This window comes from Salmo salar, chromosome ssa18 (assembly GCF_905237065.1).
Source record: "Salmo salar chromosome ssa18, Ssal_v3.1, whole genome shotgun sequence".
Lineage (NCBI taxonomy): Eukaryota > Metazoa > Chordata > Actinopteri > Salmoniformes > Salmonidae > Salmo > Salmo salar.
The window spans coordinates 31,216,186-31,243,230 of record NC_059459.1 but is presented as its reverse complement, the minus strand read 5'-3'; the positions used below and the strand labels follow the sequence as shown (position 1 = coordinate 31,243,230).

General features: G+C 42.0%; 2 protein-coding genes across 2 annotated transcripts; one reads left to right on the top strand and one right to left on the bottom strand.

The window, feature by feature from the left end:
• Nucleotides 1-324: 324 nt before the first annotated feature.
• LOC106577244 (sideroflexin-1) lies at nt 325-13,707 on the top strand. Its single transcript, XM_014155170.2, has 11 exons — nt 325-687; nt 4,276-4,462; nt 5,287-5,457; nt 6,776-6,874; nt 8,032-8,107; nt 8,211-8,296; nt 8,516-8,643; nt 8,946-8,995; nt 9,417-9,466; nt 9,687-9,734; nt 9,922-13,707. The coding sequence occupies exons 2-11, from the start codon at nt 4,299-4,301 to the stop codon at nt 10,016-10,018; spliced, it is 969 nt and encodes a 322-aa protein (XP_014010645.1). The 5' UTR covers nt 325-687; nt 4,276-4,298; the 3' UTR covers nt 10,019-13,707.
• Nucleotides 13,708-14,273: 566 nt separating this feature from the next.
• Nucleotides 14,274-26,783, bottom strand: cj058 (CJ058 protein). Its single transcript, NM_001140829.1, is given in 5 exon segments — nt 14,274-14,676; nt 14,678-14,807; nt 21,153-21,162; nt 21,640-21,819; nt 26,744-26,783. Coding segments are annotated over 4 exon segments (306 nt in total). The 5' UTR covers nt 21,785-21,819; nt 26,744-26,783; the 3' UTR covers nt 14,274-14,655.
• Nucleotides 26,784-27,045: the final 262 nt, after the last annotated feature.

The following is a 27,045-nucleotide window of genomic DNA, read 5'->3' as shown; positions in this document are numbered from 1 at the left end:
TTGAAGGCTTGAGGAAGGTCTCGAACCAAAATGTAGCAACGTTGATAGACTGAGAAATAGAAAAACATTATTTAAAATATCTATTTATGTCCGGGGAAAAAACGATGTATCTCTTATATAATCTTGATTTATCCAGGTCAATCTTATAGAAATACATATATTTTACTATTTGAGAAGTTTGTTTTTGAAAGTATTTGCCTAGGCAGATACAATAAACCAATCATTTTCTGTTTGCCACCAACGCCCAGTGATTCTAGCCAACCTCCCATCGCTATGGAACAAATGACTGTAGTTCGACACCGCCCTTTTCCGGTTGTCACTAGATATTAATCACAGCCACAAAGTCAATATGGGCTATATCGTAAACATTCATGAAACAAACATTTGCTTTTTGGTCTTAATTTAATGTTAGGGCTATGCATACGGTTAGCTAAATTGTCAAGTTTAAGGTTAGGGTCAGGTTTAAGATTTTAAGAAGATCTTATTGTAGAAATAGGCGGGGTTTAGCCATAATTATGACTTTGTGGTTGTGGTAACAAAGGACGACCCTGTCTTTTCTCCTCAGCTTTCAAGGTAGAGAGACTGGCACCGTGTACATCAATCCATTAAGTGATATCACTGAGAGGTCACATTTTTACAGCTCTCTGCAATTATATAGTGAACACAGCTGGTGGACATTGAACCAAGGTATGTATGTTTTGGTGTTTTTGTTGGCAAGGTTTGTGCATGCAGTAAATGTATAGCTAGCGCAAGCTAACACGAAGATGCTAACGTTCGGTCGTTTCCCCCTTTTTTTCAACGTGGTGACGTGCTAGCTAGAAGTTAGCCATATAACTAGCTAACTAAAAAGTCACAATTTTCGTTCACAATATAGTAATTCATACTAAGACCGTGTCTGTCAGACACCCATTCTACTGTTTCAATATTTGACAAGCCAACTGAGAAAAGTAGCTAGTTAACTAAAAGTGAGCATGCTAGCTAAGTAACGTTAGCTAGCTAGCTAATGTCAACTGCACTCACTAAATGTCACATCGCTGAATCAATGACTTGTCAACAAGCGTGACGCTAAGTGCAGGTTGATTTCTAGTCACCTAACGTTAAATTCAAGTAATATTAACAATTTGTAGCTAGGCACATTTCTGTTTTAGTCTTGCTTTCTCCTTTAATTTTCGTGAGTGTCACGCAGTGAGTGATGCTGCCTATAGTAATGCCAGAAATGTGTGACAGCCCATCTGTCATCTTCTGCACCAGTCACGTACCTTATTGCAATAAAACTTGGGTTCATTAGGGTTCAATTTGTTGATTACAATAGCTAACGTTACATATTTTCCCACGTTGTCTTACTGCAATATGTTGACAAAGAGAAGGAAGGTGTTACAATGTATTTGATGGTCATCTTTGTTGTCCAGTTGGTTTAAGTACATAATTTGTAAATTAATACCATGTCGCAATGACGTGGTTATTGTATAGACATAACAATTGGTTTACTATTATGTGAAAATAACTGCATTGTTTTGGACGTGTTTAGGCTTACAACTTGATTTGCATAACAAAATATAGGCCAATGCATGTGCACTGTCCTCTCCAGTGGCGATTTTTATCATGTAAATGTTGGTGGGGCAAAAAAAAATTGGGGGTGGGATGCATGCCAGCAAAGCAACAATACAGTAATTGCCCTAAACCACTGCTACACCTGGCTATCAGCGGTGCCTTGTCTGACAGCGAAGCACTTCATTCAGCCTCATTTACGGCCTTAAAAAAACCATGGCTGACTTGCTTAAACAAATGTGGATTCTTCTGACAATTGAGATGTACAAGCTATGGCATAAGGGGAAGACAAGCAGATAAGAGGCAATCTGTAATTTCGATTAAGACATTAATGAGTGCGCTAGGACGGATGTAGTCAATATAACTATTTGTTCAGCACTTTTGAAATGTACAGCGACAGAATTCAGAACATCAAATTTTATTTGTCACATGCGCCGAATACAACAGGTGTAGACCTTACAGTGAAAAGCTTACTTACGAGCCCCTAACCAATAGTGCAGTTAAAAAAAAAATAAGGATAAGAGATAAAAGTAACAAGTAATTAAAGAGCAGCAGTAAAAATAACTATACATACATACATACATACATACATACATACATACATACAGGCAAATCCTTTATAATCATGGGCCGTTCTTACAGTGTTCTCCCTGTACACCAAGTCAGAACCGTAGGATAAATAAAGGGGGCATATATGCAGACAATGAAAGCTCTTACAATATTCAATTACATTTCTCAAAAACAGGTTATAGGCTACATGTGCACCACCAAGTTAGAACAGTAGGCTAAGTTATGAGGGGGAAAAGGACCAAATTATTAGGCTGAAGCACATGAGCTACGAACAGCTTACTACACAACATACACTTAGTATTACTTTCTTAGCTACAGTATACATGTCTCCCTGGCATATTACATAATTTATGCAGCAGCATACAATACATTTTTGGGAACAAAACAAAAAGGTTGAATCATGATGAGGTTGTAGCTCTAGAAAGATTCCTGATTTTACAATTCCCGAGTTGGATGAAAGTTCAAAATGTATTTTCCCTGCCGTAGCTTGTTTTTCCTGAGATCCCAGTTGTCTTGAAGTCAGATTTTGCAGTTCCGAGTTAAGTTGTTTTGAGCGCGGCACAAGTCATGCTTCATTGACAGCACGGCTAATATTGACTGTTTGTAATTTTAAACTAGGTAAAGAGACCCTTAATCTTAGACTTGGAACCATACAGCCAGTCCACTGAATAGCAGGCTAATGATTGCTTTGCAATGCTTGCAGTTAGCCACTGATTCCTCCCAAACTCATTGTTGAATTTACAATTTCCAGCTTGTTGTGTAATGTTTATGGCCGATTAGCACCAATACGTTTTATCAATAGTTTCTCTTCATATGACAAGGATTAGTACATTGTTGACTTGATTCATGATGATGACTACTAGCTAGATTTTGAAAACTACTGTAGATCTAGTGTGATTTGATGTAATTTTATCTGTGGCCAATGACCTTGAGCCTTCTTAGATGGGTGCTGCCATAGTTACATTAGAAGTGCCCAAGGGGCTTGGATTTTCTAGCTCTGCCCTTAGACTTGGCGGTGATGTAGTGTCCCCATGAGTGACCAAACACTTAGCCAATAACGGTGCAACGCTCCGTATTTTCTGCTGGCTTGCCCTACGACCACAGAAAGCACTGAGCTAGGCTGAAACACCTGCATTTTGGAGCTGCCTTACTCGAGAAAACAAAATAGACCATGTTTGTGTGCGGCTTTATTAACTCAATTATATTTTTTTTACATTGTTTGCAAACTGATATGTGACATGTAATTTTTTTGGGCTAAAATGACATGTCACCACTGATCCTCTCATTGCACATAGCCTAAACATGTTCCTTGATATGTTTCAGGCAGCTAGAAACCACGTTAATTTGAAGTAGCGGTAATCATGTTTTTAGCCACATTGCAATGAACTTACTTTGGTAACCTTCAGCTTGAAAGAACTGTTTATCATCTGATTACCTAGGAAACCAAACATCATGATAACTCCAATGGTTGGAAGCTAGACTTTTCATGCCTCAGTTTGTTTATTGTTGTACTGCCAGGCTCTGATATAGCTTTGGTCAGATGACTCATAGCCTAGATATGCATGTAAAAGACAGCCAGTAGGCCTATTCTCAAACTGAGTGCTGGACTGCTCGTCATTCAGGTTGAATTTGGGCGTAAAATGCTGGAAGAAGATTCAGGATGGCAATGTAATTCACTTCAATAATGCTGATGCAGTTTGGGGCAAGCTCCATAGTCAGAGAATTTGGTTAAGGCCAGTCTTTCTGTATTTAACAACACCCTTACTTTCCTACAATGACCAGTTGGCTCAAATAGAAACAGCCCTGATGATAGCCTCCTTGTCCTTTTTATTATGATTTGGGGAGGATACTAGAGGTGGCGAGGGCCCCTCCATCAGGAGGTGTGTTTTGGCTGTTGAGCTAGGCTTTGTAGAGGGAGGGAGTTATAAATGGATCAGAGAGGTGGGGGGGGCTTAGTCCTAGCTGGGAAGGAGGAGTAAGCTCTTATCATTTGCCTTTTGAGTTCTGCTCGAGTCACTAGGCTCCATGAGCTGGTTGAATTCATCCACAAGGCCAATTTTGTCTTTCTAACGTTACAGGGCAAAAAAATAAAATGAGAAAGTCTTTGTCAAATGTGCAGAGAATAATCACATGTCTAACACTTGTTTCTGTTGTCAGGTGGTCTCATAGTAACCTCAAGGATGTCTGGAGATCTGTCCCTGAACATTAACATCAAGGAGCCGCGATGGGACCAGAGCACATTCATGGGCCGCGCCCAGCACTTCTTTTTCGTCACCGACCCCAGGAACATCCTCAAGTCCTCTAAGACCCTGGAGGACGCACGGGTCACTGTGGAGAACTACAGGTACGGAGGGGAGGGGGGAGGACACCTAAGGAAGGAGGAGGGTGGTTGATCCCAGGAACATCCTAAAGTCCTCTGAGATGCTGGAGAACATACCAGTCTCTGTAGAGATCTACAGGTATTGAAAGGGGGTAGAGTGAGATATTAATGGGAGGAGAGGAATATAGGGGTGGTAGTGGAGTTGACATTGGGTTGACATTGGGTTATGTTAGAGGGGTGGTTTACTGTGGCCTAAAATGTGAATGGTAATTTGGAAGTTACCCTGGCCCCTGGGTAGGAATCAATTTTCATTAATGCATTTATGTATGAGCATTAACTCAATCAACATTGTCTCTAGTCTAAACTGAGGAGTTCAAGGAGCTAGCTAGCGGTCACCTTAACCTGATATCTCTCTTGTCCCCCCACGGTGTAATAAGAGAAACAAACAAACATCTTTAGACACAGGCCACTAATTAGGCTTGTAGGTTGGAACATCTGTCATACCAGTTTCTCTCTTACATCAGAGGTGAACTGAAACCACCAAAATAAATGTCTAAGACTGTCTTTGTTATAAAGAAATGCAGAAATATTTGGGGGATTTGTGTGTATTGTTAGGTATTACTGCACTGTTGGAGCTAGAAACATAAGCATTTTGCTGCATCTGCGCTAACATCTGCAAAACATCTCCAATATACAATTTGTTTTTGTTAAAACATTGTAGGTAGGTGAAGCTTTAGCCTATATTTATTTTAGCACATGTTTCTGTGAATCAAACTTTGCAATAAGTTGCCCCGACGCTAAGAATTTATGTGTTTCATTCATTGTTTAGAGGATGTGCTTGTGTCCAGGTTAGGAGTGGTGAAGCCAGGTCTGACAGAAGATGAGCTGTGGAGAGCCAAGTACGTCTATGACTCTGCCTTCCACCCTGACACCGGAGAGAAGATGGTGGTGGTGGGACGCATGTCTGCCCAGGTCCCCATGAACATGACCATCACCGGCTGTATGCTCACATTCTACAGGTACCACTGGGGTGGATGACTTTTCAATTCAATACATGTTAAATGCAATTTGTGTGTGGTGTAAAACACATCAATTAAAAACACAGAGCAGCGTACTGGAAGAGGAAGATCTGATGAGGTGAAATGTTAATGTTGCAGATTGAAATGTAGAGGCACGTCAGAGATGTGGCAACTAACCGCACAGCAGGGATATTTCAACCTTCTTCATGAGGATTAAATCTCCACCCACGCTGTGGATGGTGCGTGCTGTTGCTGGCTGGCTTCATTTAATCACATACACCATATGGGCTGCTCATGCTCTTCTCTCTTGCTGTATAGTAAGTTATGCCAGGACAAAAAGTGCATAGAATCGTGTAGAATAAATGTAGCATGTTAGAATTTCTCACATAATGGCATAAACAACCTATGCAGTTGACTTTCCCAAACGGTGTGGTCTCTTCTCTTTCAACTGAAGACTGGGTTCGATGGCAGTGTTCTGTGTATTCGGGCGGCAGGTAGCATAGTGGCTAAGAGCGTTGGGCCAGTAATCTGGAGGTTGCTGGTTAGAATCTCAAAGCCGACTATGTGAATAATCTGTCGATGGGCCCTTGCGCAAGGCACTTAACCCTAATTGCTCTGGATAAGAGCGTCGGCTAAAATGTAAAACTTAAAACATTTTGTTTTTTATCTTGAGGGCATTGGAAAGGAAAATTCCTAAGCCGTTTATTGAGGGTCAGGACGCCGATATTGGCCTTGCAGCGTGTGGATGCCTTGGCTTGTTTTCTGGTTCTGTCTGCATACCTTCCACTGTGCCTTTTACATTCATGTTCACAGGGCAAGACCAGAGTAGCACACTGCAGCTATTGTGTGTCTGAAGAGTAAAGGGCATACAATCATAGTCACACTGGGCTCCAGAGTGGCGCAGCGGTCTAAGGCACTGCATCTCAGTGCTAGAGGCGTCAATACAGACCCTGGTTCGAATCCAGTCTGTATCACAACCGCTCGTGATTGGGAGTCCCGTAGGGCGGCGCACAATTGGCCCAGCGTTATTAGGGTTTGGCCCGGGGTAGGCTGTCATTCTAAATAAGAATTTGTTCGTAACTGACTTGCCTAGTAAAATAAAAACACTGTAAATTATGTAAACCGTGCACAGAAGTGGAAAGTGACATTTTTACCTTTTTACAAGTCGTGGTTTGGCTTTGTTTGAATTATTAATTCAAGCATTCTGCCTCTGAATTAAATATCTGAAATGATGAATGCTTGTTCACACACTTTCTTTGTCTCCCTTTCTATCCTTTCCCTACCCTTCTCTCCCTTGTTTTCATCATCTCTCCTCCAGGACGACTCCAGCGGTGGTGTTCTGGCAGTGGGTGAACCAGTCCTTCAACGCTGTGGTCAACTACACCAACCGCAGTGGAGATGCTGCCCTCACCACCAAGTAGGGACTGGGAACACTAACGCCACATTACTAAACCAGCCCTGCTGTACCTGTACTAGGGTGCATCTCATAGCCTTAGTTAGCTTCCTCTCCTCATCTGCTTTCCTTCATCAGTACTGATCTGAAAGGACATGGATAGGTGGGAGCAAATCCCCATAACACTTCCCCTATGTTGCTTTCACCTGTCTTCTCTCTTCCTATCGGTGCAGACGAAGGAAAAGAGGCAAGGAGAGAAGACCATAGTAGACTATTGTGATACACCCCTAGCTCTGTATGGAGGCCTGCAGGGCACGGCAGAGGTTAGCCAGTGGAACCCCAGTCCACTACACTCCTCCCCTTACAGCGGTATTACACACCACTGTTTAGTTCAGCATGCTCCTCCATTCCAACTGAACGGCTGTACCCCTTCCTCAATGTCTGCAACTGGTAGAGGAAGCAATGCATTTGCATATCTTTCTGGTCTGGGACCATATGTTTCAGAGTAAAAGTGCTGATCTAGGATCATGTCACCCCACCATGCATGTAATCCCATGCATTGCGATCTAAAAGGGAGAACTGATCCTAGATTAGCACTCCTTCTCTGAGGCTTTTGATACATACAGCCCCTAGTGGAGAGGCTGTACAAACCAGGGCTGTATCTCAATAGTTTAAAGGGGCGTCCTTTTACATCTGCACCATTTTCAAAACACATTATCGGTTAAAGGTTTACACTGTTGCTATCAGATTTCACCTGTCCAGTTCCTTCAAATCAGTGCAGACGAAGGGAAGGATAAAAGGAAAGGATTCCACTTTAGACTATTGAGATGCACCCACTCTAACCAGGACACATGAGGAATAGGAGCCTGCGATGCTGGTGCTCCTCAGTTCATATGCAGATGAAAACCATCATGGAACGAGCATGTAGACTGGGGGGCGATTCCAATCATAATTGGTGCATCTTGTCTTTGCCGGACTTGCCACATTTCGGTGTTCAATGAATGTTGCTTTTGACTTGACCGCCTTGACTACATTCCGTATGTATTGTGACCTGAGACCTCTGTGTTTAGGATCATTCTGTCTATCAGATAGACTTGACTCTGGTAAATGCCTGGAACAGGAACCGTATTGAGGCTCAGTAAATTGAGAGATGTAAATGTCTTTGTGTGATGTTCTCTCAGTCAGCTGGCTGCAGCGTACGTCAGTGCGACCACCGGAGCCGTAGTCACAGCCCTGGGACTCAAGTCTCTAGCCAAGGTACTGTCTCTGGATCATCTTAGTTCTAGTGGATTTGCACATTTGCGTAGCATTTTTTTTGAGCGCTGTGAAAAATCTACATTGAAACAAACTCCCTCTCCAGCGCCTTCCAGCCGTCATGAGCCGGTTCGTCCCCTTCTTTGCTGTAGCTGCTGCCAACTGTATCAACATCCCCTTCATGAGGCAGAGGTGAGCTAGAGTTTAGACCACAACTCCTAACTAGGGACAAAGGATTTCCTTAGGACTGTCTTCTTGGTCAGCTCTGTGAGGGGTTAGGACTGGGTTGCTGTCAGACACTTTGTTTCAAATGTATTTGTAAAAAAAAAAAAAAAAAGTTATACAAATTGATTAACATGACTATGACAGGCTTGGTTGAATTCCATCCTCTCCTTATGTCCGTCTCCTTAGGGAGCTGAAGTACGGCATCCCAGTGACAGATGAGAATGGAAACCGGTTAGGAGAGTCAGTCACCGCTGCCAAGTCGGGCATCATTCAGGTGGTGGTGTCCAGGATTGGCATGGCTGTGCCAGCTATGGGTAAGCACTGTTTCACACATGATGGATTGAACATTGTTTTGTTTTTTTATCTGGTGGGGCACACTATTTCACAGCGCAAAAAAGTTTGGGAACCACTGGGTAAGGAGTTAACATGCAGTTTCAAACCAGATCAATTGGTCATGTGTAATTTGGTCTGAAACTCAGTCCTCACACCAGTACTTCTGGGGAAAGATGGTTTAGCAAAGCCTCCTTAAAACCGTAGATGACTATCAGAATCAGCAACGTGTTGTGAAATAACAAATGTTGCTCTTAAATACTCACTGTTTTCTGTCTGTCTACAGCTATACCCCCTGTGATCATGAACGCCCTGGAGAAGAAAGCCTTTATGAAGGTAATGTTACAACAGCCAGATGCCTGTTATGCTTTCTACAGCAAATGGGCTTACTGGAGCTGGTTCTACAGTCAGTAGGGAGAGTGTGGCATGTAGCCACTGTTGCACTATGCCTACCCTCTATTTGGAGTTCAAACCAATCTGGATGGTTCAGCCGTGTTAAACATGCAACGCAATTTTTGTTGGAAATCCAGGCTTCTGTGCTTTGTCTGTCTGATATCCAGTAAATCTCTAGCCTGGTCCCAGACCTGTTTGTGCTGTTTTGCCAATGACCATATGAATAAGCAAGATGGCACAAACAGATCTGGACCATGCCTGTAAATCTCTGCAATACTGTCGGTGTAATGTCTGTATACTGTTTTTATGAAAAATTGCTTCAGGTTGGAGTCTCACTTTTTCTCTCACTGTGTTCTCTCCTCAGCGGTTCCCAGTCCTAAACGCTCCAGTACAGGTGGGACTAGTGGGTCTGTGGTAAGTATCTATAGTTAATGTAAACCGTGTTTGTTTGGTACACATTTCATCCATGTTATCAGTTATAAGTCCTCTCGTAATGACATGCACTGTAAGCAAACTAACCATAACATTTTAAATGGACTGGAGCTCTGAATACTGAGCGTCGCGATTGCAAACAATGTGTATTGCACGGTTTACTTAAACTCTGGTTGGACAAAACCTCCCATCTCTCTTTCAGCCTGGTGTTTGCCACTCCTCTGTGCTGTGCCCTGTTCCCACAGAAGAGGTACATTATGGCCATCTGTTACATACCTTAGATATAGACCATAGATCTGTTACATACCTTAGATATAGACCGTTGATCTGCTTTTCCTACACAACTGTCTAATCAATCATTTTCTCTCTCTCATTCCCCTTCCCTTTCACTCTCTCATCCCTTCTTTCTCTCTCTACCTCTCCCTCTCTCTATATAGTTCTATGGCTGTGAGCAGCCTGGAGCCAGATCTGCAGGAGAGGATACGACAGAACAGTCCCCACACTACTACCGTCTTTTTCAACAAAGGCCTGTAGGACCACACACACACCACAGACCAGCCCCCTCTGCTAGCTGGACCCTGCTAGTACAGCTCAGCAGGCAAAGAGAATATTATATTTATGCTTATTTTTGTATTTACCTGTTTGTTTACTATGATGTTTGTTATATGCTTTAGGATTTGATTAGGGTGAGGGGTGTGTCTCAGTCCTAAAAAGTTGCTTCCTTGCCTGAAAGGATGGAATGGGGGGGGGGGGGGGCTACCAGTCAGGTTTTTGTCATCATTGTAGATGAAGGAAAGGAGACGAGGAAGCCACTTCAGAGTAATGAGATGCACCTGAGGTGAGAGTAGTGTGACAGACAAACATACTATAGTTTAATTTGGGTTTAGTCTGGTGTGTTTATCCTTCCTGGGGTTGTGGCTGTTTTAGTTACTGACTGCTGTGAATGTTACAGAATGACAAATCTACTTCCATCACCACTAACTACATACATGTCACCCCTTGTATTTGACCCCAGAGATTATAATTTTTTTTCCCTTCCTAAAGTGTTTGTTATTTATTGCCCTTGTGTTTGAGATCGTACCCTTTTGAGCTGTGTGCACTGAAACCCATTCAGGACTTGCAATTAGAAAATAGTCAAATATAATCGCTAGATATCCACTCCCTCAAAGTTGGCTCAACTGTAGTCTAGTACAGGTAATGAAGGATAACAGTTGGTTTATGAGCACATTAGACTGACCCATTATTTAATTGCTTTTTGGGTCTACCAGGGATTGTTTTCTGTTGCAAAATGTTTTGCTCCAGTGAGTGTGCCCCAATGAACATGACCCAGTTGACGAGCACAGTTTCTCGCTCTATCTCCCTTGGAAGTGTACTTGCACACATGCTGTCCCACCTCAACCGCTCTCAGCCTAGTGCACCGGGAACCCTGTGTGTTTGTGTTATCAAGAAAACCTTTAGAGGTGCAATGACATTGCATGAGCACTCCTAAATGAGATTTCAGTAAGTAAATCCCCAGTAGCACTGATGACAATGATATGGCAGAATAAAGGTTTCTATAGAACAGGATCCAAGGCTTAATGTTTCAGCCCCATATCAAGGCCTTTTTTTGAAACACTGTGGATGAATTTGGATCAGAACTCATGAATGATTGTTGGTGAAATTCGTGCCGTGTATTACTATTGCCATTGAAGGGGAATGTATTGTCTAAATGTTAAAGGAATTGTATCCGTTTTGGCCTAACCACCCTGCCACAGCCCTCCTGTCAGTTTGTGACGCTTATTGTCTCTTTAGTCATTCTTCTGTTACAATAGAGAAGAAGAGTTAACTTGCAGTGGTGACCTAGATGTGTGGTGGGGCCAACTTATGCAATAAGAGGCAAGAGAGTAAATATGAATCCCACTCTGTATGATGTTAGCTTTAGATTAATTGTGTTCTGGTGATGTGTACCAAATATCGTTTTATTGTCATAAAGCAAAGTTGTGAGAACCAGGGGTATTAAACTACAGGCCCGCTGACCAAATGTGGCTCCCAAGCTGATTTAATATGGCCTGCGGTTGTCTTTAGTAAATGCAGCCCATGGTCATAAAGGGATACAGTGAGATTCTGGCATTTTCCACTTACCCAGATTCTGACGAAATCGTGGATACCAGTTGTCTCTACATGCAGTGTGAAGGAAGATAGGAAGATATTTCTGCGGGCCAAGGCTAACTAGTGTTAGCACAATGATTGGTAGTCTACATGTACGCTAGCATACGCTTAAACAGCTTATTTGCTAGAATCTGGCAGTATCCCTTTAACCTTGTGTAAAAGGAAATCATCGATTAGATTGTAAGACAATTGGAAGTAATGCTTGGCTCTTTAGTTCCTGTGTGGAAAATCTGGGCTTAGTTAGAGCATTCCTGATCAAACCTGGGCTATAATACAGTATATTAATGTTGTTGAATATCCAGCTATATGTCAAGTGTAGTAATGATATGGTTGTTTAGTAGTCTAGACTATTTCATAGTACCGTATCAACTGAGTAACTTTGTGGTGGAAATAGAGTATGTACAACAGGTATATTTCTGGTATTAAGATGACGTAACAGAGGGTATATTTAACAAATAAATGGTGGTGAGGTATTAGGAGATTTAAAACTTCAGGGTGCACTGTTCCATTTCTCCACCAGGTGGCAACGTTTATTCAGCTAGAAGTTAGAACAACTATTACACATTTTCAGTGTGTTTGTGTCAGAGTTTGAATATAGTTGTCAAAACCACCCATCACTATTGTCCCGGCTGACTTTAGTACGGTTTCGCCATGTAGCTTGGTCCCAGATCTGTTTATGCGGTCTTGCCAGGTGATAGGGCACCTTTTCCTCTCTGTCAGTATTGCATGTCTACCAAACCACTCTGCTTGGTCGTTTCCTCTGAATGAAATGAGTGGATATTTATGCAATGAGGACATTAATGAATCTCCTCCACAGACTGATACGAATCTTATTTTTTTCCCCCCCACACTTTTTTTTTTGTAATGAATCCGCATAGCCTGGTCCCAGTTCTGTTTGTGTTATCCAAATCCTATGGTCATTGTCACCCTAAACAAGACCGCACAGACAGAACTGGGACCAGGCTAGGCTCCTCATACATTTTATTGCAAATGTATATTGTCTATAGACGATCAGATGCACTGCGGCAGTGTTATGGCCATACAGTAAACACTACATTATGCCATGGCTTTCAACTGTAAATACCAGGGTTGGAGTCAGTTCCTTCTCAATTGAAATGGAATTAACCCCAATTCCGGTAGATACTGGTTCATCTGTACTGTACCTACGCACACAGAGTAAATGGTTATTCCACTAGTCACAATGTTTTGTGTCCATAATTGAATAAAATCCCATATTTCATGAGCAAGTTGACACCATTGTAAACGCATTCACTCACCCATTACTATAAAAGGAGGTACCCTCTTCATTGTATGTTTGGGCATTGGGGGGGGTTGCATCTTGGGTAAAATTGCAGTCTTTGGCCTGGAATTGGGTGCTGTGTAATAACCAATGTAAAGGGTGGGGGTACCACTTTTCTTTCTTTAAAAAATATATATTTATATATACACGTGTATTGGAAATGTGTCCTGTTTCTATAATGTGCTTGACAATGTGTATGATATAAACCAAGTCAAGTTACAGTACGTTATCCAACAGTAGCTAGCTTTATTTTTATCACCGCCATTTAGTTGTTTTCTGTTCCTTTTGGTGGGGAGGGCAAGGAAATGTGACTAGAACAAAAATGAACCTATAGCCCAGCCTTTTTATAGCTAGATTATGCAGACAGAACCATGCAAGGCTTGAGATTGAAGTAGAAAAAGCAGTGGTCTTTAGCATCGGCTTCAGATGACGATCCTCTATCAGGATATTTTCATATGAAATATCTCTAGGTTAGCTTAGGCATGTCATTGTGTTTATATATTATTAAATATCTCTAGGTTAGCTTCGGCATGTCATGGAATTTGGTCTTGGCAGCACATTGAAGGCACAACACTGAAGACAATCTATGATGTCGCTACACTCCATGAATGTTTTCATGTTAATGTGTGTCCATGTCCAGTACCCATGTAGTTGTCAGTATTGGTGCTCACTACTTGTTTTTCCCCTCTCCATTTTGAGTTGGAATATGTTCTGTCACACCTGGACTATGTAAGACATTTACTAAGAGCTATAGAATAAAGTGATTGAAATGTGAGTTTTCTTTCTCAGGCCACACACCTACTGTACTGTTCAGGAACAAAAGTAAGACAAAGTGAATGTTCCACACCATTGTGCCCTGCTGAACGTACCCATTTGAGGGTGGGGCACTCATGCCGCATTGCTCAGTGTTTACAGACAGCAGTGCGAGCAGTCTTCCAGCAACAAAGGAATGGTCCTACAGGCTGACTTAGCTTCATTCAATCCATAGCACAGAAGAGCTGTGTTGTAGCATGGTGTTAATTTAAAGGTAATGAGCCGACATATGCAGCGTTTACAATGAATGCTGCCTCCTCGGAAACATTGCCTTTAAATGTTCATCGTGCTCTAAGGCTAATATGCTGCACTATGGATTGAGTTCAGCCCTTACTCCCTATAATACACAAACATTAAGCATGGACTGAGAAACTCTCCACTTGTTTCATAAGCCACCTTTGTAAATAAAATAAGTAGCAGATTGTGTTGCACAGCTACGTAGCTGAGACTGTTATGGAAACAAACATTTTATGAAAGGGTTAAAATGTTCAGAATGTCATGCTGGTCCAGAGAAGAAGAAAATAGGATGGTGTGATGGGTTTATTGTGCTTTACATCCTGTCTCTCACACACCTGCTTCCTGCCAACCTGGCGAGTATATTGAGGCAGTGTGTGTTTAGATATCAAACCTTCTCCCCTCGTCACTGAGTTTACAGTCAGGTCTTCATTAATAAACACACATTGACCACACGCATATTCATTCACAGGTATAACATGAAACACATAGCAAAGTAACAAGACTGACTTTACGTACAAAATCCAGATGCAGAGAACCATGCATTCCTCGAGTTTGACTGCATTAGACTTCAATAAAAGTGTGAAACTCACTAGTTGTAGATATCTCTCCCAAGAGATGAGTAATGTTCTCACAGTTAAAGTGCAAGCAGTAAGGTCCCTGGTTGACAATACCTTCATTTAACCAGGTAAATCATATCTTTTACAATAACGACCTGACCAAGACCTTAAGCCTACAGAACACTGTCTAGTTGGTACAACTTGGAGTTTCCACACCGAGAGAAAATAGATGGGAATAAGGTCCACCTCGTCTTCCAATGGGCTTATGAGTGCAGGGACTTAAGAGGTCAGGATATTATAAGCAGTGGAGCTCATCATTCACCAGAACATTCACATTGTTACTGAGGAAGAGGCACGTTCTATGATGGGCGGCGCTAGCAATAATAGAAATCATGTAAGGTTGGTGCAGGAGAACTACAGATATGAAAAATGCCCTTTTCAAGTTTAAATGTCGTCATACACAACTCAAAAACACTTGATGTTCAGTTGTGAATGAAACGGAGGAGTCTTTATCAGCGTTGATCTAATGCTACTAAGTTTGTGAACACAAAATTAACCATCTATTGCACTGGAACAATTCTCTTGACAGCCTGTAAAACATCTTCATTCTCCACTTTGTTGCCAAACTCCTCCTCCCTGTGCTCCAGAAGAATTCCCTGAGGAGGAAAAAATACCATTTTAAAAAAGGGACCTACGTAATACCAAACAAGCTCACAACACAATGTAACAACAATGCTGCTGCTCTCGGTCTATACATTTCGGTTAAACCGTGATTGTATCAATATTGTCCTGGAGGACGTCCTTCCCTTGTCTCTACTCATGGCCACTGATTACTGAGTTGATAACAGATTGTGTGTCTCATCTGCAGCACTGGATCCTTCAAGGTTGAGTCTCTCCCCTCATACAGTGGGGGGAAAAAGTATTTGATCCCCTGCTGATTTTGTACGTTTGCGCACTGATAAAGGATCAGTATAATTTTAATGGTAGGTTTATTTGAACAGTGAGAGACAGAATAACAAACATATCCAGAAAAACACGTCAAAAATGTTATAAATTGATTTGCATTTTAATGAGGGAAATAAGTATTTGACCCCCTCTACATCAGAAAGATTTATGGCTCCCAGGTGTCTTTTATACAGGTAACGAGCTGAGATTAGGAGCACACTCTTAAAGGGAGTGCTCCTAACCGCAGCTTGTTACCTGTAAAAAAGACACCTGTCCACAGAAGCAATCAATCAATCAGATTCCAAACTCTCCACCATGGCCAAGACCAAATAGCTCTCCAAGGATGTCAGGGACAAGATTGTAGACCTACACAAGGCTGGAATGGGCTACAAGACCATCGCCAAGCAGCTTGGTGAGAAGGTGACAACAGTTGGTGCGATTATTCGCAAATGGAAGAAACACAAAAGAACTGTCAATCTCCCTCGGCCTGGAGCTCCATGCAAGATCTCACCTCGTGGAGTTGCAATGATCATGAGAACAGTGAGGAATCAGTCCAGAACTACACGGGAGGATCTTGTCAATGATCTAAAGGCAGCTGGGACCATAGTCACCAAGAAAACAATTGGTAACACACTACGCTGTGAAGGACTAAAATCCTGCAGTGCCCGCAAGGTCCCCCTGCTCAAGAAAGCACATATACATGCCCGTCTGAAGTTTGCTAACGAACATCTGAATGATTGAGGACAACTGGTGAAAGTGTTGTGGTTAGATGAGACCAAAATGGAGCTCTTTGGCATCAACTCATCTCGCCGTGTTTGGAGGAGGAGGAATGCTGCCTATGACCCCAAGAACACCATCTCCACCGTCAAACATGGAGGTGGAAACATTATGCTTTGGGGGTGTTTTTCTGCTCAGGGGACAGGACAACTTCACCGCATCATTTGACGGGGCCATGTACTGTCAAATCTTGGATGAGAACCTCCTTCCCTCAGCCAGGGCATTGAAAATGGGTCGTGGATGGGTATTCCAGCATGACAATGACCCAAAACACACGGCCAAGGCAACAAAGGAGTGGCTCAAGAAGAAGCACATTAAGGTCCTGGAGTGGCCTAGCCAGTCTCCAGACCTTAATCCCATAGAAAATCTGTGGAGGGAGCTGAAGGTTCGAGTTGCCAAACGTCAGCCTCGAAACCTTAATGACTTGGAGAAGATCTGCAAAGAGGAGTGGGACAAAATCCCTCCTGAGATGTGTGCAAACCTGGTGGCCAACTACAAGAAACGTCTGACCTCTGATTGCCAACAAGGGTTTTGCCACCAAGTACTAAGTCATGTTTTGCAGAGGGGTCAAATACTTATTTCCCTCATTAAAATGCTAATCATTTTATAACATTTTTGACATGCTTTTTTTCAGTATTTTTTTGTTATTCTGTCTCTCACTGTTCATATAAACCTACCATTAAAATTATAGACTGATCATTTCTTTGTAAGTGGGCAAATGTACAAAATCAGCAGGGGATCAAATACTTTTTCCCCCCCCTGTACATGTGTCGGCAGTTAGAGTCTAAAGGTGTCAGCATGCTTCAGTTCAGCTGGCACCCAGCAGTGTGCTCGCATACTCCCTTAATAGACCTCTGCTTGAAAAACGAGCAAAAAAGCAGCAATAGTACTGTTTGTCCATTTTGAGACATTACAGTTCCTCAAAATAGTCAGAGATAATCTAAGATAAAAATGACAGATTTCTTGAGTTATGTTTTTTTGCCGAGTAGATCTTAGTTAAACATGTAAAATTGCGCACCCTAAGATCGTAGGTGCAGTATTTCTAAACATTTTTTTTATGAAAACGAGTCGTCTCTCGTTGAATGACAGACTATTGAAGAATCCCTACTGTTAGCCAATTACAGACGAAGGGGAGTAGACTTCGGCTTGCCTCAAGAAAAAAATGGTGTGCCCGAACAGCCGAAAAAAAACCTTACCGAAGTCCAAAATGAACAAAAATGTCACAAAATATGCACAAACTCTTACTGTTTCGGCTGGGAAGCATGCGGACACCTTAACAGCTCCAGTTAATGATTCCCAGCTGTGGCTGAGCGTACTCCATTGATGCACAGCCCTGTGTGTGGGGTACCTGGTTCCCTGCTCCGATGACAAACACGCCTCCCAGGACGAAGCCCTCCCCCAACATGTTGCCCTGGTAACCGGCCTTCCAGGCCCGCATAAAGTTCTGCCACACACCCAGACGGATGAAGCCCAGCCCCCCCATCTTCCTCTGTAGTGGGCCATAGAAGTGGTGCTGCAAAGAACACAAGTAAACCAATCAATCAACGGAGAAAAGAAAACTCAAAACTCAGACAGACAATAGGCATACTATATCTACAAATGGTTCAGCTCCTCTCCTTCATAGCAGGCCCGTGTAGAAATCAATTCAAACATGTTCACAGTTCATTTAGGCCAGTGCAGATGAAGGAATGGAGACAAGGAGAGGAAGCCTTTGTTAGACTATTGAGATGCACCCATAGAGAGTCAGGGTTTGTCTCTCCTGTAGATTATTCAGATGTACCCATAGTCAAGTCCGTCTCACCTTCTATTGAGACGCACCCATAGAGAGTCAGGGGGTGTTTCTGAAAATGCATACTACCATGGTCCGAGCACGCATATTAGAGCATGGGAGGGTCGGAGTCAAAATCAAATTATGCGAAACGGAGCACGGTGGACACTTCTCTAAGGCGTACTCCGTTTGTACAGTTGAAGTCGGATGTTTACATACACATTAGCCAAATGCATTTAAAGTTTCTCAGTTTTTCCACAATTCCTGACATTTAATCCGAGTAAAGATTCCCTGTCTTAGGTCAGTTAGGATCACTACTTTATTTTAAGAATGTGAAATATCAGAATAATAGTAGAGAGAATGATTTATTTCAGCTTTTATTTCTTTCATCACATTCCCAGTGGGTCAGAAGTTTACATACACTCAATTAGTATTTGGTAGCATTGCCTTTAAATTGTTTAACTTGGGTATCCTTCCACAAGCTTCCCACAATAAGTTGGGTGGATTTTGGCCCATTCCTCCTGACAGAGCTGGTGTAACTGAGTCAGGTTTGTAGGCCTCCTTGCTCGCACACACTTTCAGTTCTGCCCACAAATTTTCAATAGGATTGAGGTCAGGGCTTTGCGATGGCCACTCCAATACTTTGATTTTGTTGTCCTCAAGTCATTTTGCCACAACTTTGGAAGTATGCTTGGGGTCATTGTCCATTTGGAAGACCCATTTTTGACCAAGCTTTAACTTCCTGACTGATGTCTTGAGATGTTACTTCAATATATCCACATAATGTCCCTTCCTCATGATGCCATCTATTTTGTGAAGTGCACCAGTCCCTCCTGCAGCAAAGCACCCCCACAACATGATGCTACCACCCCCGTGCTTCACGGTTGGGATGATGTTCTTCGGCTTGCAAGCCTCCCCCTTTTTCCTCCAAACATAACGATGGTCATTATGGCCAAACAGTTCTATTTTTGTTTCATCAGTCCAGAGGACATTTCTCCATGTGCAGTTGCAAACCATAGTCTGGCGGTTTTGGAGCAGCGGCTTCTTCCTTGCTGAGCGGCCTTTAAGGTTATGTCGATATAGGACTCGTTTTACTGTGGATACAGATACTTTTGTACCCGTTTACTCCAGCATTTTCACAAGGTCCTTTGCTGTTGTTCTGGGATTGATTTGCACTTTTCACACCAAAGTACGTTCATCTCTAGGAGAATGCATAAAACGATCCTGAGCGGTGTGATGGCTGCGTGGTCCCATGGTGTTTATACTTGTGTACTATTGTTTGTACAGATGAACGTGGTACCTGCAGGCGTTTCGAAATTGCTCCCAAGGATGAACCAGACTTGTGGAGGTCTACAAATTTCTTTCTGAGGTCTTGCCTGATTTCTTTTGATTTTCCCATGATGTCAAGCAAAGAGGCACTGAGTTGGAAGGTAAGCCTTGAAATACATCCACAGGTACACCTCCAATTGACTAAAATTATGTCAATAAGCCTATCAGAAGCTTCTAAAGCCATGACATCCTTTTCTGGAATTTTCCAAGCTGTTTAAAGGCACAACTGGAATTTGATACAGTAAATTATAAGTGAAATAATCTGTCTGTAAACAATTGTTGGAAAAATTAATTGTGTCATGCACAAAGTAGATGTCCTAATCGACTTGCCAAAACTATAGTTTGTTAACAAGAAATTTGTGGAGTGGTTGAAAAATGAGTTTTAATGACTCCAACCTAAGCATATGTAAACTTCCGACTTCAACTGTACATATTTTAAAGCATGCATCGATGCAAGCTTCAACGGAAAGTATGCAAAGAAATATGACGCAACAACAAAATTACGCAGCATTTCTTGAAATCAATGGCGGCCATTATTTGAGCTGAAGGGGGAGAAAATACACTCCGACTTCGGAATGAAATGTTGCCTATTCACATCTCATAAAGTATTGTAGTCAGGCAACATGCTTTATCTTAATAAATACATGCTGTGTTAATTTTGGCATGTTTACCTGCCTACGTACCGGAGATCACAAGCCCATAATAAGTCAATAGGGCTAACTGGCAAGCTAGCCAGATAGCCACGAAGAATTGTTAGCTAGCTAATCACAAAAAATTGACATAATATTCGTTTTAGGTCATTATCTGGTTAGCTACATTATTATGATTCACATATAGATAGCTGATATTTATGAGGTAAAACGGTTGCTTTGTGTATATCTTGTTTTGTCACGTTTGCCATTGTTGTCCTTGCTGGAAGATGGTTCAGTGAATGGGTAAGTCCATAGTAAATCAATAGGGCTAACTGGCTAGCTAGCTAGCCACAAAGAATTGGTAGCTACCCAGAAAAAATGTACATCTACCTTCCATAACATTAGTTTTAGGTCATTTTGTCTGTTTAACTAGCTGGATAGCTAGATTATTCAGATTCACTTATACCTAGCTGATAGTTGCGAAGTAAAACATCTTCGTGTCTATCTTGTTTTGCCTATTGTTGCCATTGTCCTGACTGGAAGAAGGTTCAGTGAATGAGGAGATGCAGCGTGAGATAATACAGTAGCGGTGTACCAGTGCTTCACAAATGTATCGTTTTATGCATTCTCCACATTCTCGTCCTCACAAGAACGTACTCAAGAGAACGTGGTGCACTTGGAGCATGATAGTGTGGAGCACGGTAGTATGCATACTGAGTAACACCCAGGGTCTCACCTTCTCGTCTACATAGATGTCCCCAGCGAAGTGCGGTCGGAAGTCCTGGATCTCCGTGCCGATGTTCTCCTTCACCACGGCAACTAGAGGGACCCCGAGATCCTCAAGCTGGGTCTTCAGAGAGGACAGCTCGGAAGCTTCCTACGCACACACAATTAGTACAATTTCATTAATAGGATGGGGTCTTGTTTATTCTCCTGATGCATACAGTGGAATCTACACAACAACAACATATGGTGTGAAATATAGACTTGATTTAAGACCATTTATGACATTTTGGATGAACTTTCCCTGTAAGTAAAAAAAGCTGACTATACTGTATAGTATCAGTGACATCACTTCACCTCTCTGCACAAAAATCATCCGGGCCGTCGTACAGCCATGACTACTGCTCCCGTCTTCTCCCACAGAGCTTTGGCCTTTATGGTGTTCTCATCTGCAGGACACACACATTTACACAGGTCATGCATTGGTACCTGGGCTCTGCAGTGTGACGATTTTGGTCGCATATGCGCCTAAATATTTTGCTGTGCGACCTGGATAAAAACTATTCTTGGAGCACCAGTGTGCCTAGACCATTTTTTTATCACCCAGATAATAATTAGGCTTCGCTCTACCGTTGTTTCCGAGTCTCGCGAGAAAAAAAGCGAGCGGATATTCGTTAGCATATTATGGACCACAAAATGCCTTGCTCAGAGCTATGCAAAAGATATTCAGAGTTCTGTAAACTCTGTTTGAGATTTCAAATCTTAACAGCTGCCATGTTGGCACCAAAAGCTCTAACCTTGCTACATTCTAGTATGAATGTAAAACAGAATGTCATTGTTATACTGTAGAACGTTTGGTGCCAGTATGATCGACAGTTTTCTGCACTTTCCGGCCATGCCCAGTAGGTGAACCAGGGCCCTCGTACCGTTTCCAGTGGAGCGGAGGTCTGCGTCCTCCAGGTACTCCAGTGAGGCCTGGGCAGCCTTGGTCAGACACAAGTCAGTGTTGGCCAGGAAGATTCCAACGATGGCAACTCCTAAGGTCCCCAGACCCAGAGACCACATCCCCATCTCAAACAGCTCCACCTCGAGGCCGGAGGACAACCCTGCAGCCAAAAAGATAGACAAACATGATTATCAGAGTGATTTATTGTTCTTAGGGAAGGAGAAACTTTAAGAGGAACCAGAGCCTAGAGAAGAGGGCCGGTCTTCTTACTCTGTCATGCCACACGTACATGTCTAATGATTTCTGGTACTGTTAGGTAACGGGACTTTACTGTTAGCGAGAGGCAACATTCCTAGGCATGGGTTAGGGGGTGGGATGGTCAGGGTCACTGATATAGGCCATAAGACAAGTAAAGGTAACTAGCCTATAACAAACTCCATGCAATGTGTCACTAGAGCGAGATAATGTAATGCTCCTTGCCTGATTTCGGCTTGTTAGGGTCAGGGCTGGATGAGGCTGTGCTGAGGTGAAAGGCTTTTAGACAAGGAAGTCTGGCTGTAGGGTTGGTAGAGGGCTGGCTGTTGTGAATGGCACCCCCCAGAGGCAGGGAAGAGATGTGCAGAGTCTGAGATAGCCTCCATCTGGCCCTTAGGGCTTTAGCGGAGCATCTGGAGAGGGCCTGGACCAGTGCCAGGGCCATGGTGACTGTATAAACACAACCTATCAGAACTTTCTCTGACTCTTATAAAACAGGCATTCTCTGAAGAGACAAGAAAAACAGAAGCCTTCATCGTGAGCGTGAAATCACTCGTGTTTGAAAGATGGCATGGGAACATGCAACTACTGTTAGGAAGTAGTGACCAATGTTCAAACAGTAGGCTAAAAACTATGTTTTTGTTTATCTTTTCAGAGACTGGCACAATTACCATATAACCGTGAGTTATGGATGAAGACCATCATGAAAATAAATTAACCTTCATAACCCCCCCCAAAAAATATATAAAAATACAAAAAGCTGACTGAAAAGTGTGACAAGTTGAATGGTAAACTGATGGGTACACTCAATGGCTGCGTGGTATTGTGATGCAATAATTGACATGGTAATATAGAATGTTAATTAAAATGTTGAAGGTTGACTCAGCGAAATGACATTGCCATGAACAGCGCCGCAGATATTGAGATGAGCGAGATGCAAGACTTCGCTCTCACACAGTCACACACAGTATCTGTGCATGTACATGGGTTCACTTCACTTTGTTCACAGCGTGGAAGCCAGGGAACCAAAACGGCAGAGAAGTTGAGCCTCGCGCTTCAACCCTCTTAGTTGTAGCGGAAATTGACCCACTATGCTGTTTACTTTCTGGATCTACATCATATTGCTGAGTTCACCTTTAACTGATGTGGCTCATGCAATGGAATGTATTTGTGGTAATGTCAGTTGAGTTGAATCAACAAATCACAGCACAAATTCCAACTTCTACATCCTGCTTTGCGCCTCGCAATGGCCACCAGTCCACCCATTATGCCATCATTGGGCTTGTTCGACATTGCAGCCGAAGGTACAGATAACAGTACCAAAGCGACTATAAGTCGCTCTGGATAAGAGCGTCTGCTAAATGACTAAAATGTAAATTTAAAATGTAACTGCCGCCTTACGGATTTCCAAAGAGCCTTGCGTCATAATGAACTACTCATTATTATTTGTAGATCAGTTAGTCACAATTTAACCATGATACATTCCGATTTTGATCCTCTCCAACAAGGCCAACGACTTGAATGGGGTTGTCCATTATATTTCTATGGCTGCACGTGCAGACAGGAGCAGTGGAGAAAAACATGCATCTTTTTTATTTTGCTAATCGAACGGTTATTACGGTGACCGAGGTCATTTGGCTGGCCAATAGATGCTGTAAAGAGGTCAATGGACCGCAGACCTCGGGGGATAGAAGTAGGACGCTGGATTGGCACACATTCAAAGTGGATATTCATTTTTTTAACTGTAATGCAGGTAATTGGTGACATGAACGTGTATTGGGGTTGACATCCATACAAGCATTATACTCCGCTTTTTACCTCAACATAGTGTGAAATACACATATAAACAATAGCTTAAATGAGGAGATTCGGGATCTTTCCCACACGCGTTTCCATGTTCTGGTCGAGTTCCATTAACCTCTTTACCTCATCTTTAACCGTCATCCAAAATTCCATGACTGTCACAGTCCTAAGCCTGGGGCATGTAGTTTAAATGTGTACAGTGGGCTGTTGACTAAGAAAAGGAAGAACTACACTTTCACTGTGTGTAAAAATGTCACTCTGGTCAGTATTGTCTGGGTGGGTCAGTTCAGTACATTATATTTTACTCAACTCTAGTGTGCTGTACTGTGCATTGTACTAAACTCTATTCTATTCTTCTGGACAGTTCAGTACTGTACTCAACTTTTTTTTACTGTACTGTGCCACCCACACTTGTGAAACAGACTTCTACGATTGCTTCAAATTTGGTCAGGTCTGGACCAAAAACGACTTATGTGGACGTTGAAATCAAGGCCAGGGCAGACTGACCATATTTCAACGTCCATGGATGTCCGGTGTCGGTCGGTACGGATGCTGGTTACAGCAAATGGAAAGAGAGGGGGCTCTTGGGTAGATGTCAGTAAGAGACGAGAGAGGTGACATTAACTGGAGAGACAGAGAGAGAGGGATGGGTTGTCCAGGCTGTTTTCAATTTTGCTTTGACCACCAGATGACAGAAAGTTTGAAAAAAAAAAACAGTTATGATTTGGTTAAACCAAATAGATATCAGTAAAAACACTAACTGATAGGTCTACCTTTACTTGTTATTTCTGTTAACTTTCATTATTGTCCCCCATGAGGGAGAGAAATTAGAAAATATCTTAAAGATGAGTGGGTTTTTGGTAACGGAATTTCAAGGCACAGGGCAATGTTTCTTAAACTTACACAAGGCAAATAATTTATCCAAACGAAATATATGTGTTGATATTAGTTGGCAGGGGTCTTTACTTCAACATTATTGTGTGTTGATGTACAGAGATGGGTAAGCTGACAACGTCACGCTTCAATGAGGCAGAAGTCTGTGCGTTGTTGTGGTTCTGGACGGTCAGACAGCTAGCAACAATGACAAGAAACTGCCACGTGGGGAATAGTAACTCCTTTCAGCTTGTTAAATCTGGTTCTTGATACCATGTCTTGTTTTTAGGTGTTTTGACTGATTTCTTGTCAATGCTAATATGGCAAAAATAAGTTCTAGCTAGCTAACCAACAACTAACAATGTATTTGAGCGACAACAAGTGGCTCATTGTGCAAATGTATTTGTTTTCAATGAACATTGGAGACTAAATATAGTTGACATGTTGCAAACAATCTAACCAACCCAGTCTGTTTTGCCCCATAGTTGTGCATTTGTCGGTTTTGTTGCTAAACAACCAACCCGTCTATTTCAAATACATTTCAAGACTTTTTCTGGTAGATGTATTCTAAGACTCCTTTTCTATCTGTTTGGCTGTCGCTTATATCAAAGCCATCGCTTATTCCTTATATTTAGGATAGAAAATGGCTGAACATCTTATTTATCAGAAATATAATCTCAGCTTTCATTGGTCACCAGATTTGACATTCTCCTATGAACTTCACATGTTGGTGCTCATGGGTCCTTTTGGAAATGACCTTAGGCATTGTTTAATGAATGACAGCAAACCTATTTGTCTACATTACATTTCCTCAGGAAACTGATGGGCATGACTAAGTTAAACATATGAACTGCTCCGTTTGTTGTGGCTTATCTTTAGACCATCAAACTGTACTGGGCTGTTAGTCACAGTATGTGGTTATAAAGTTGCAGGTGTGACACACACACACACCCTAATGTCTCAGACCATAGCTTACATGGCTAATCCTCCTTCCCCTTGTATAAGCAAGAAGGGCCTTAACATACAATGTTAGACAGTACACAGTGAATCATCAGTATAGTCAACTGAGGATAATTATTATAAGTCTATATGAACATGAACAAAATACTGTTACTGTATTGTCAGGGCTTGCTTAGATGTGGATTTTTCAAGATATGGATCATTCAGGTATTTTCCATTTTCTCTGAACAAGACAGTCTGAATGGTCCACCAAATGCTTAGGCCTACATGCATGAAATATGTGAAACCAAACACAAACCTACACGTATGGTCATTATAAAAATACTCAAATTCCATTTTCAAACATGATTCATTTTTCAAACAATCACCCACTGAAGGCGTGCACTCATTTACCTCAAGTTCAGCTCATTCAATCCCAAGTACTCTGTTCTGCACTTCACCGTGACTTGAGTCTTGACTAACTACTGCAGTGTGACTTTCCCTTCTCAGAGTGAGGACAAAGGACTGAACCCTAATGAGAACAGCAACCTGGCAGCCGCCCATGAACTGATTGACTGGATTCCATGTAGATAGATAGTGGAAAGGAATGTTAACATTGTAACTGTAAGCTTAGCTATACTGATTTATACAGTGACAATGAGTTGAGAAACGGACTGTCATTATTGACAACGAAAAATCGTGACAAAGATTAAATGGAAAGTAGGCTAGTTCCAGATCTGAATATTAACTGAATTCTGCACCTTCTTATTCCTTGTCTTAGAGCGCTTATTTCAAATTGAGTGACAAATTATTAAATGTGGCTTCCCATAAAAACCCTATCAAGACAACTGCCATGCAATTTGACATAGATAGCTTGCCTATTTGATAAGTAACCTAGAGATCCACTAAAAGACAGACAGTCATGCTGACTGGTAAGTGGCATTATAAAGTAAACTTTACTAGCTAGCTAAATCTATGTTGGCATTCTTTGATTAACGCATTAAATAGGCCAAGTATAAGTTAGTAGTAGCAATGACCCTTAACGTTAGTTTGTTCACTTTGTAGACTTCACATTTGGCCTAGTCATCTAGCTAGCTGGCTATCTAGGTTGACGCTAGCTAGTTGCATGATGACGTTAGCTTGCTGATTGAAATAATGCTCGCAACAAAATGTTTAACAATATTTCAAATAATGTATAAAGGAATGATACTCACAAATATTGTGTTGAAGGAGAAGAGTGCAGTTGACGTCTCCGTTCAAAATATCTAAATTTGGCGTAGGTGTAACAGTTGATCAAGATAAATGGATTAGTCATTGCAGGGAAAGTAATCGCACAAGATAAAAAAAAATACAAAATACAATAAAAACAGATTGACAGATTAATTGTTGAGAAAAAAAAATCATACACTGAGGAGTAATGTACCGACAATGCGTGTACACACACACCAGAGGTAGTAAATTCTGGTAACAGAGTAATTAGAATTACATGTCCATGAACAAAAAGCAGGGTTACTAT